Here is a 12,297-nt window from a genome sequence, read left to right as displayed (position 1 = left end):
AGTATTCTGGTCATCTACCTACAGGAAAGGTATCACTAAGTACAGAGAAAAGTAACAAGGATGTTGCCGGGACTTGAGGACCTGAGTTATAAGGAAAGATTGAATAGGTTAGGAATTTCTTCACCGGTGTGGAGGAGAATGATGGGGGATCATAGAGAGGTGTATGGATAAAGTAAGTGGGTGAGACTAGATCAAGAGGTCATAGGCCTGGGGTGAAAGTTGAATATTTAAGGGGAATCTGAGGGGGATTTTCACTCAGAAGGTGATGCGATTGAAACAAACTGCCAGCAGAAGTGGTGGATGTGGGTTCAATTGTAATGTTTAAGAGAATTTTGGATAGGTACGTGAATGAGAAGGGATTGTAGGGCTTTGGTAGATAGGTGGGACTTGGCAGAAGACCAGGCTGCACAGACTAGATGGGCTAAACAGCCATTTTCTGCACTGGAGTGCTCTTGTGACTCTCATGACTAAATTACACTTAACATCCGAGGAAGCTGAGAGATACATACAGTGTGAAGGTTTTTCAGGTAGGTTCAAGAACCCGGCAGCAGCGGGGACAAACCTGTTGTTGAACATTGAGGTGTGGGTCTTCCGGCTCCTGTACCTCCTGCCTGATGGCAGCATTGAGCAAGGGCCTGGTCCAAATGTTGGGGGTCTTTGATGGTGGGTCGCCTTCCAGAGACATTGCCTCTTCTCGGAGAGCTCTCCCCATGATGGAACTGAGCAAGTCCCAATGCTGCCTGTCCCTCTTGTGTTTCTGTGCACTGGATCTCCCATACTGGGCTCAGATTCAACCAGTAAGAATGTTCTCCATGGTCTTTGATGCCATGTCATATCTCCTTAATCTTCTCAGAAAGAATCACTGATGTGCCTTCCTCATGGCTGGGTCCTCTGAGATGTTAACACCCTGAAACTTGATGCAACTTACTCTTTATACTACTGAGTCCATCAATGAGGATGGTGTCTGTTCTCCCAACTTCCTCGTTTGAAGACCACAATAAATTCCTTGATCTCGCTGACGTTAAATGTGGGTTGTTGTTGTGACACCACTCAACCAGCTGATCTATGTTGCTCCTGTACTCCCTCTTTCCACCATCCAAGATTCTGCTGCCAACATTGGTGAAGTTATAGATGGCATTTGAGCTGTGTCTAGCCACACAGTCACGAACTCAATGAGAAAAGAGCAGCGGGCAAAAAAGGTTTGCCAGTGTTGGTTGTCAGCAAGGAGATGCTATTTCCGACACACACTGACGATGCTCTCCCGATGAGGAAGCCAAGGCTCCAGTCGCAGAGGAAGCTACAGCAGCCCAGCTTTTGAAGTTCATCGACTGGTACTGAGGGAATGATGGTGCTGAATGCCGAGCTCTCATGAATAAGGTGGGAGGAGAAGATGGCGGCGCGACGCAGTGCGCGCAGCTCTCCAGTGAAATGATAACGTATTTGTTAAGTAGGGGCCGTGCACAATTCTGATTTGATGGAGACAGACGTGAGAAGCAGAGGAACATCTGGAGAAAAACTTCTGAAATGCCCGGTTTGCTGTTGCTGCTACTGTGCGATCGAGAATCTCTGGAGGGAAGGCCTCAAAATCCCCGGCTTTGCCTGCTGCTGGCAGCCGAGGGTGAGGTCGAAGCGTTTGGCAGAGATGGTGCTCGGTGCTTGGTACTCGGTGTCGGAGAGCTGATCAGAGGCTCAAAGTTTTTGGACGACTCAGAGTCGAACTGTGGTCGGGCATGACCGGGAGAGTTTTCTTCCTTCTCCCGTCTGTGTGAGATGTGGGACTTTCGAGAGACTTTGAACTTTTTTTTACTGTGATCATGGCCTGTTCTTCATCAAGTTATGGTATTGTTGCACTGTTGTAACTATATGTTATAATTATGTGGTTTTTGTTAGTTTTTCAGTCTTGGTCTGTCCTGTGTTTCTGTGATATCACACCGGAAGAATATTGTATCATTTCTTAATGCATGTATTAGTAAATGACAATAAAAGAGGACTGTGTGTCCTCATGATCTAAAATCTAAATAAACATGCTGGCTGATGTAAGTGTTGTTCAAGGGCAGGTTGTGAGTCAGTGAAATTGCATCCACTGTAGATCTGTTGCTGCGGCAGGCAAAACGTAGCAGGTCCAGGTCGTTGCTTAGGCAGGAGTTAATCCTAGCCATGACTAAACTCTCAAAGTGGTTCCTCTCAGTAGACGTGAGATATAGATAAGTAGATGTAGCATGCACCATGTATGCCATATGTGCCAGGGTAAAACAGCAAGCTTGTCTTGCACGCTGTTCCTACAGGTCAATTCATTACAGCAGTGCAGGCAGTACAAGGGAGAGAGTCTAATTCTAGCCATGGCCAACCTCTCAGAATCAGGTTTATTATCACCGGCATGTGACTGAAATTTGTTAACTTAGCAGCAGTTTAATGCAATACATAATAAAGAGCGAAAAAAAAGTAAATCAATTACAGTATACGTATATTGAATAGATTGAAAAATGTTCAAAACCATTTCCTCACCAGTAGATTTGAATGTGACCGAGTGATAGTTGTTGAGGCATCCGACAATAAATCTGCCCAACAAATAAATTCTGAATCACAATTCATTCAAACAACCCACGATAGTTTCAACCATATTTTTTAACTCTTTAGTTTCTGTGTGCTGGACCTCTGATTACTAGGCCGTGGGAGACGGAGGGAATGTGGGGACAGACTGGGTGGGTAACTGGTGACGTCCCTGCTCTCTGCCCCACAGAATGCCGTACTCTGGTTACTTTGGCGGAGTGTCGGCCCTCACCCCTGACCAGTACATGAAGATTAATGGATTTCCGAACACCTACTGGGGCTGGGGCGGCGAGGACGATGATATCGCCTCCAGGTCAGTACTGGAGGGGCGGCGTGGAGGGAGTGCTGTGCTGTGAGAGGTGGGGGGGGGGCTTGGCGAGGAGGGAGTGCTTTGGGAACACTCTGTTGTGGGTGGGATGGTGGGCCGACTCTGGTACTAACCCTCCCCTCCTGCTGCCCCAGGATCTACCTAAACAAGATGCTGATCGTTCGACCATCGGTTAAAGTGGGGAGGTACAGAATGATCAAACATGGCCACGACACAGGCAATGAGAAGAACCCCAAAAGGTAAAGCTGTCCCATTGTACCCTCCCCCCTGCTCGAGAACCCCCTCCCATCCTCCTGTAACCCTCCCGAATGTACTGTCCCCTGCTACCCTCCTGAAAGCTGTCCTCCCCCTCTGCTCGAGAACCCTCTCCCATCTTCACGTAACCCTCCTGAATGTACTGTCTTCCGCTACCCTCCTGTCCTCTTATTCCCTCATCCTCCCTCCCATCCCTCTCCTATTTCACCCATCCACTCTTCCCTCTACCTTGTCCTCCTACACACTCCTGTCGCTCTCTTCTCTGTCCTCACACCCCCTCCAATCTCCCAATACCTCCCCCTTACCCCATCCCCATTTCCCTTTTTCCCCTCAGCATTCCCATTACCCCCTTTCCCTCCACCCTCTCTTCACCCCCCTCCCCTCCCCTCACCCTCCCTTTTCGCTCTATACCAGTGGTGTTTGAGGTGGAGAGCATTGAGACCTTCAAGTGGGCGTGAACATCACCAAAGTCTGTCCTCGTCCAACTCTGTAGACTCAATAATGCCTCTGTTTCCTCGGGAGGCTAAAGAAATTCAGCATGTCGCCGTCAACCTTCACCAATTTTTATCGATGCACCACATCCGGGGGCATCATGGCTTGATATGGTAACAGTTTTGCCCATGACCGCAAACAAAAAACTACAGGGGGTTGTGGACACAGCTCAGCACATCACAGAAACCTCAGAAGAAGGGTCTCAGCCTAAAACATCGACTGCTTGTTCATTTCCATAGATGCTGCTGGGTTCCTGTGGCATTTTCTGTTTGTTGCTCTATTATTTACTTTACTTTATTGTCGCCAAACAATTGATACTAGAGCGTACAATCATCACAGCGATATTTGATTGTGCGCTTCACGCTTCCTGGAGTACAAATTGATAGTAAATAGTAAAAATTTAAATTATAAATCGTAAATAGAAAATAGAAAAGGGAAAGTAAGGTAGTGCAAAAAAACTGAGAAGCAGGTCCAGATATTTGGAGGGGACGGCCCAGATCCGGGTCAGGAACCGTTCAGCAGTCTTATCACAGTTGGAAAGAAGCTGTTCCCAAATCTGACTGTACGAGTCTTCAAGCTCCTAAGCCTTCTCCCGGGGGGAAGAGGGATGAAAAGTGTGTTGGCCGGGTGGGTTGTGTCCTCGATCATCCTGGCAGCACTGTTCCGACAGTGTGCGGTGTAAAATGAGTCCACAGACGGAAGATCGGTTTGTGTGATGTGCTGCGTCGTGTTCACGATCTTCTGCAGCTCTTTCAGTCTTGGACAGGACAACTTCCATACCAGGTTGTGATGCACCCTAGAAGAATGCTTTCTACGGTGCATTCTTGTCACATTATTGTCACATGGACTGAGATACAGTGAAAAGTTTGTCTTGCACACTGTTCATACAGATCAGATCATTACAGAGTGCACCTAGCTAGAATAAGGCAAAACAATAACAGACTGCAGAATGAAGTGTAACAGCTACAGAGAAAGTGGGGCAAATCATATTGACAAGAGATGGAAGTCTTGAGCAGCACACACAATCTTTTCCCCAGGGCTGAGGAATCAGGCACTGGAAGATACAGATATAAGGTGAAAGGAGAGGGAATTAATAGCAACCCGAGGGCAACTTTTTCAGCCAGAACATGGTCTGTATACGGAATGATCTGCCAGAGGAAGTGATTGAGGCTGGTACTTTAATGACATTCAAAAGATATTTGGCCAGGTATGTCTATAGGAAACTTGGAGGGATTTGAGACAAACACAGGGAAATGTGACTTACTTAGATGCTAATCTTGGTCGGCATAGACTAGTTGGGCCCAAAGACATGTTTCGGTGCTGTGGGAGTCTGTGACATCCCTTCTCCACTCTGAGTCTGTAGGTTCTTGATCCGATTTAGCTGACTATTCCTCCGCCTCCAAAGATGCTGCCTGACCTGCTGAGACAGCCCGGTCATGTTGCTCCACGTTCCAGCTTCCGGGTTCTCTTACGACCCCACTGATGGCTTCCCAGACGGAGGGAGGTGGGCGGCTGGGGAGGGGGAGTAATGGCGAAACCCTGGGCAGGTGCATTAAGCTGAACCTTCCCTCTATCTGCAGGTTCAACCTGTTGGCCCGGACGAAACTCTCGTGGAGGACGGATGGGATGAACGCACTGGACTACAGCGTCCTCTCCAAACACCACTTCCCGCTCTACACAAACATCACCGTCGACATCGGCACGGAGAAGGGGCCCCATGCAACGTGACCGCCGCCCCGCACCCCCGCCCGAGGTCGGAGCAGTTTCCCGACTTTGGCTGTCGAGAAAAGCAAAATGGACAATATCTCCATCGGAAGAGAAGAGAAGCCACTATGACCATTAGCAATAAACCCCTGGGTGTTTCACTGGGGTGGGGTGTAGGGGAGGTGACCACATGACTGATCTTAGGCACCATTTGCACCTGACCCCACAAGACTCACCCAGCATCTTGAGACCTGTCTCCCTACGGGTGGGGGGCGGTCTGGTCTCCACGGCCCCTCCGGGTCTCTGGAATTCTGTCCCAGGACAAGGTCTCCCACTCAATACAGGTCCATTTCTCCGGGGGGGCGTGGTGGTGACAGAGGGTATGACGAGAGGTCACACAGTGTAAACCGTGGTTTGTTACAGAATCAGTGGTAGTCACTGAACCCTTGGGTGAGGGTAGGGAGGGATGGGTGGTGGGGTGAGAGATGCACAATCTGTCTTTACACCTTAGTTCTGGCAACATTCTCAAAAATCTCTTCGGTATTCTTTCCAGCTTAATAACATTTCTTCTACATGGAGGTGTCCAAAACTGAACACAATGTTGCGAGTGCAGTTTCTTCAACGTCTTGTCCAGCTTTAATGTAACGTCCCAACTCCTGTGCTCGGTGTCCTGATTGATCAGGGTAGTGTGCCAAGTCAGTCTACCGTAGCTCCACTTTTCAGGCAACTGTGTACTCCCAGGCCCTCTTTTCTACAGCACTCACTGAGCCCTGCTGCTATTCACTAGGAAAGTCCCACATTGATCAGATCTTCCAAAACGCAACACCTCACACTTACCAGAATTAAACTCCATTTGCCATTCCACAGCTGATCGAGATCCCCCGGTGATGTTTGATAACCTTCTTCATTGTCGGTGTCAACGCCTGTTTTAAGTGTCGTCTGCAGATTTCCTAGCTGTATCTTGCACGCTCTCATCCAGACTGTTGTTGTCGATGACAAACAACAATTGTCCCAGCACTAAGCCCTGGCAACACCTCGTCACGGTCTCCAGTCTGAGACCATCCACCATCACTCTCTGATTCCTGCCCTCGAGCCACTTGTGCGTCTTGTTCACCAGCTCTCCCTGCACACGGAGAGAGGGGTGAAGCAGAGTCACTGAAGGCATCTACGAAGTGTCTAGACAGGTACTTCAATCACCCGAGCAGGGGGCAATGGGTCAAGTGCTGGGCAAAGTTGTGATGAAGCGTCTGTGGTCCAGAACGTTGGCTGTTTATTCCCCTTCACAGATGCTGCCTGACTGCTGAGTTCCTCCAGCATTTGTGCATTTTGCTCAAGATTCCCAGTAACTGCAGAATCTCTTTTGCTCATAATGGGTTAGGGTGGATGAGTTGGCAGAACTGTCTACTGGCTAGCAGGGGTGAGGTAGCCCGACCGACATGTTTCCATGCTGCTGAATGCCCTGATTCTGCGCCAACACAGCATGCCCACAACTCACTAACCTGAGCCCGTAGGAGGAAACTGGAGCTCCCGGGGAAACCCACAAAGTCATGGGGAGAGAGAACTCCTTACAGCTGCGGCAATCGAACCCCGATCTGCGTGGCGGGTGCTATGCTGCTGCGCTGTACCCCAACAACCCCTAGTTTAGGATCATTACACAGTGCTTGGAGGTACAACTAGGTAAAGAGCAAGGCAGAATCAAGTGTAAAAGCTACAGGGGGAAGTTCAGTGCTGGTAAATAAATGTTGCATGCAATTCTGATCGCCTAAATGCAGGAAAGTGAGGAGGATTTGGACGGTGCAGAACAGATCAACAAGGTGCTGCAATGAGAGGCTTAAGGGCAACTTGATGGAAATTGATAACTGCAGACTATTGTGTTCCAATTACAAGGGAAGGGAAGGGCAGGTAGTTAAGATGGAAAGGCCACAACAAGAGTTTAAGCATCTATCTTATCGTACTAAAGCACTGTTCAACTGCCTTATAACAGCAGGTTAGAAGCTATCCTTGAATTTGGTGGCCTTCAGACTTTCGTATCTTCTGCGTGATGAGAGAGAGGAGGAGAGAGAATGTCCAGCGTGGGTGAGACTTTGACAATGCTGGCTGCTTTACCGAGGCAGCGAGAAGTGTTTACGGAGTCCGTGGAGGGGAGGCTGGTTTCTGCATGTGTCCACAACTCTGCAGCTCCCTGCGGTCACAGGCAGAGCGGTTGTCATATGTACTGAAGCTTGGTGCAGCCACCACAAGGGGCCGGTGGGGAAGGACCAAAGTTTACGGTTCATCGGCTACTGGACAGGGAGGGGACGCAAAGAGAGCACAGCTTCAGAATAGAGATGAGGGGGAATTTCTTTCGGTGGTGAATCTGTGGAATTCATTGCCGCAGTTCAAGGTACAAAAGCTCAAATAGAATTTATTATCAAAGTATGCATACCATATACGCACAGCTTCGAGATGCATTTTTCTTGCGGGCACCCACAGCAAGACAAAGAAATACAATACAACTCACGGAAACCCCACATGCAACAAAAACCAACGGACATCCAATGGGCAAAAGAGGACAAATCATGAAATAATAAATAAGGCAAATAACACACAGAACATGAAAGTCAGTCCACGCTGCAGAGTCAGTTCAGTGCTAAAGTGAGTGAAGCCCGTCCAGGAGCCCAATGGCTGCCAGGCAACAACTCCTCCCAAACCTGGTGGTGTAGGACCCAGGTATCCTGCTCCTCCTGCCCAATGGTAGCAGCCAGAAGTAAAAATGTAATAAATCAATTTTATGCTATAAATCTATTTCTTCTCAGCTCAGGCTGGTACAGACATTGCCAACCACACCCAGTTCTCAATTGCCAGAAACTTTTGGACTCTCCAAGTGGTGTTTAGTATTTTGACTTTCCAGAGATTTATACCTACGCAGCAATATTTTTGTAATTGTTTAATGCTATTGTGTAGTGACCTGGGATGATACCAAATGTAGATATTACTTTTGAGACTTTTGTTCATGTTCCATAGTCTTCCAAATTCCTCTTTTAATTCAGCATATTTCTAGTGTTTTTCAGTTATTCATGTATGTATGTGATGTGTGTTTGGAATGGCTATATCTATTAAGTAAATCGTTCTTGCTTGTAATATTATACCCTGATGGTTAATATGGATTTTGTTGTCTGTGATAATTTGAATCTAAAACTGGATCAGACTTGTATTTTTAGTAAGGTATAATGTTAATGCAAGATTGTGGTGAACGAAGTTTGGCACTTGATTATGCCTGTGTAAGTGATCAGATTGAGTTAAGTTGCTGCAGAAATGATCATTGTAATCATTTATTATTTCTGATATGATTTTATAATACTACTAATAAATATTATTGTAATAATTACAAAGACAATAAACACTTTTGTTATACCCCTATTAATGTTTTTTTTTGCATGATATATTGGTCTGAAACAGATCTGGAAAATTTACAAAGTAAAATAAGAACTTGAATGGCAAGTTTCAGAAAACCCACAAACAGATTAACATTACCGTGGACAGAAGGAGTAATACTTTCACATCAGATGAAGCTTCTAAGGACATATTTTCATCAATGCAAACAGGATTCAGTGCTCCAAATGAGCGAATGCAATTCTGATGAGTAGTACACACCACTAGACTTAAATGAAGGCACAACCCAGCAAAATGAGGAAATTAGCACCACAGAAGGAAAAATTAAGCAGTACAAGAGCATGATCCTCCGTGGAAGGCAAATCCATGATGTGAGCAGACTACATGTTGACAAGGAAGCATTGAAAGCCTGGCTCAGTTAACGTAACACAGGAACAGGCCATTTGGCCCACATTATTGTGCCGAACCAACTTAAAAGCAAATCAAAACCACCCAGATGCTCATCCCTCCTTCCAACAGAATGGCCATATCCCTCCACCTTCCTTGCATCCATGTGCCTATCCAAACATCTCTTAAAAGCATCTAATGTATTTTCCTCTACAACCATACCATGCCACGCATTCCAGGGGTCAATGACTCTCTGAATAGAAACACCCCTCAAATCCCCCTTGAACCCACACACCGTCACCTTCAATGCATGCTCTCTGGTATTAGACATTTCAACCTTGGGAACAGATATTCCCTGTCCATTATGCATCTCATTGTCTTGTAAACATCTATCAGATCTCCCCTCAGTCTCCAGCGTTCCAGGGAAAAAACAAGTTTTTTCAGCCTCTCATGATAGCACGTACTCTAAACCCAGGCAGCATCCTGCCTCTCCTGCACCCTCTCAAGAGCATCCGCGTCCTTCCTATAGTAGGACAACCGGAACTGTATGTAATGCTACCAGATGTGGCCTAACCAGAGTTCTATAAAGTTGCAGCACAACCTTCTGACTTTGAACTCGATATCTTGACTAATAAGCATTCCATAAGCCTTTTAACCACCTTATCGACCTGCGTAGCCACTTTCAAGGAGCTGTGAACTTGGATCCCAAGATCTCTCTGCTCAATGTCCTGTTTCTTTGCATTTGTCCTACTGAAGTGCAAGACCTCATATTTATCTGGGTTAAGCTCCACCTGCAATTTCTCTGCCCATATCTGCAACTGGTCTACATCATGCTGAATTCTTTGCCAGTCCTTGACACTATCTACATCTCCGCCAATCTTGATATCATCCACAAACTTGCTAAACCTCCGCCCCCCCCCCCCCACCCCATCTACATTTTCAACCAGGTCATTTATATACATCACCAACAGCAGAGGTCCCAGCTCAGATCCCTGCTGAACACCATGAATTACAGACCTCCAGCTTGAATGTCACTACCCTCTGGCTCTCCCTTATTGGGCCTTGGGTTTCCAAATGCTCTTACATCCTATTAACTGGTCTATAGTTCTCAGGGTTTTCCCTTGATTGCTTCTTAAATAGAGGTACAACGTTAACCACTCACCAGTCCTCCAGGACCTCACCTGGCGAGAGATGACATGAAGATACTGGTCAAGGGCCCGACAATCTCATCTCCTGCTTCCTTCAATAACCTGGTTCAATCCCATCAAGCCCTGGGGACTTACTCACCTTATTACATATTAGGAGTCCTGGCACCTCCTCCTCCTTGATTTCAATGTCCTAACATATATACAGTGCCTATAAAAAGTATTCCCTCCACCCCGGTAGTTTTCACGTTCTATTGTTCTACAACTTTGAATCACAGTTGATTTAATTTGGTTTTTTTGACACTGATCAAGGGAGAAATACTCTTTCATGTCAAAGTGAAAACAGATCTCTACAAAGTGATCTAAATTAATTACAAATATAAAATAAAACATAATTGATTGCCCAAATATTCACCCCTTCAAGTCAGTATTTAGTAGATGCATCTTTGGCAGCAATTACAGCCTTGAGTCTGTGTGGAAAGATCTCTATCAGCTTTGCACATCTGGACACTACAATTTTTCGCTATTCTTTACAAGACAGCTCAAGCTGTGCCAGATTTCATGGAGATCGTGAGTCAACAGCCCTTTCAAGTCCAGCCACAAAGTCTCAATTGGATTGAGGTCTGGACTCTGACTTGGCCACTCCAGGACATTAACTTTGTTGTTTTAAGCCACTCCTGTGTAATTATGGCTTTATGCTTGGGGTCATTGCCTTGTTGTAAAACAAATCTTCTCTCAAGTCGCAGTTCTCGTTCAGACTGCATCAGGTTCTTCTGCATTAATTTTACTCTCTACCTTCACAAGCTCTCCGGGGTCTGCTGCAGTGAAGCATCCCCACAGCACGATGCGGCCACCACGATGCTTCACGGTAGGGATGACGTGTTTGTGGTGATGTGCATTGTTTGGCTTACACCAGACACAGCGTTGATTCTGATGGGCAAAAACTCAATTTTAGTTTCATCAGATCATTGAATCTTCTTCCATCTGACTTCAGAGTCTCCCACATGCCTTCTGGAAAGCTCCAGTCAAGTTTTTATGTGAGTTTTTTCAAAAGTTGGTTTCTCTTTGCCGCTCTCCCATAAAGCTGCGACTGGTGAAGCACCCAGGCAATGGTTGTATACGCAGTCTCTCCCATCTCAGCCACTGAAGCTTGTAACTCCTCCAGAGGTCTCTTGGTGGCCTCCCTCACTACCTGCCTTCTTGCATGGTCACTCAGTTTCTGAGGATGGCCTGCTCTAGGCAAATTTATAGCTGTGCCATATTCTTTCCATTTCTTGATGATAGACTTAACTGTACTCCAAAGGATACCCAGTGACTTGTAAATTTTCTTGTGCTTTTTAATAATCTTTTCACAGAATTGCTTGGAGTGTTCTTTTGTCTTCACGGTGTAGTTTTTGCCAGGATACTGACTCACCAGTAGTTGAACTTTGACTGCACACAGATCTCCAAAAACAGATAACCAATTATGTGACTTCTAAAACCGATTGGTTGCACCAGTGGTGATTTGGTGTGTCATATTAAAGGGGCATTGTATTACTTATGCAATCAATTATTTTGTGTTTTATATTTGTAATTAACTTAGATCACTTTGTGTAGATCCATTTTCACTTTGACACAAAAGAGTATTTTTCTATTGATTAGTATCAAAAAAGCCAAATTAAATCCACTGTGATTCAATGTTGTAAAACAATAAAACATGAAAACTTCCGGGGGGGGGGGAATACTTTTTATAGGCATTGTATATACTCAGCACTAATCTCCTCGTCCTCCATATCCTTTTCCTTGGTAAATACTGAAGCAAAATACTCATTAAGTACCTCACTCACATTCCCTGCATCCAAACAAATGTTCCCCCCTTTATCCTTTAGTGGTCTCTTGATTTTGATGTATGTATAGAATGCCTTCAGCCAGCTGGTGGTGTAGTGGCATCAGTGCCGGACTTCAGAGCGAAGGCTCCTGAGTTCGAATCCAGCCAGCTCCCTTGCCCGCTTTCCATCCGTGCTGGGTTGAGCATCGAGCTAGTAACTTGGCCTCGTAAAAATAAGAAAGCTTGCTAAAAAAATG

The 12,297-nt window shown here is 46.1% G+C and overlaps 1 protein-coding gene across 1 annotated transcript in view; it reads left to right on the top strand.

Annotated features, from left to right (window-relative positions):
* The window catches only part of si:dkey-199f5.8 (beta-1,4-galactosyltransferase 3), a 33,795-nt gene extending 25,073 nt beyond the window's left edge, over nt 1-8,722 (top strand). Inside the window, exons 5-7 of the mRNA XM_063056696.1 lie at nt 2,741-2,863; nt 3,013-3,117; nt 5,206-8,722. Of these exons, the coding sequence (XP_062912766.1) occupies nt 2,741-2,863; nt 3,013-3,117; nt 5,206-5,353 (376 nt within the window). The 3' untranslated portion in view covers nt 5,354-8,722. The remainder of the gene's footprint in view (nt 1-2,740; nt 2,864-3,012; nt 3,118-5,205) is intronic.
* The last annotated feature ends 3,575 nt before the right edge of the window (nt 8,723-12,297 follow it).

The sequence above is a fragment of the Mobula hypostoma genome, chromosome 8, assembly GCF_963921235.1.
Source record: "Mobula hypostoma chromosome 8, sMobHyp1.1, whole genome shotgun sequence".
Classification (NCBI taxonomy): domain Eukaryota; kingdom Metazoa; phylum Chordata; class Chondrichthyes; order Myliobatiformes; family Myliobatidae; genus Mobula; species Mobula hypostoma.
Note: the sequence above shows the minus strand (reverse complement) of the source record. Positions and strands in the feature narration are given on the sequence as shown.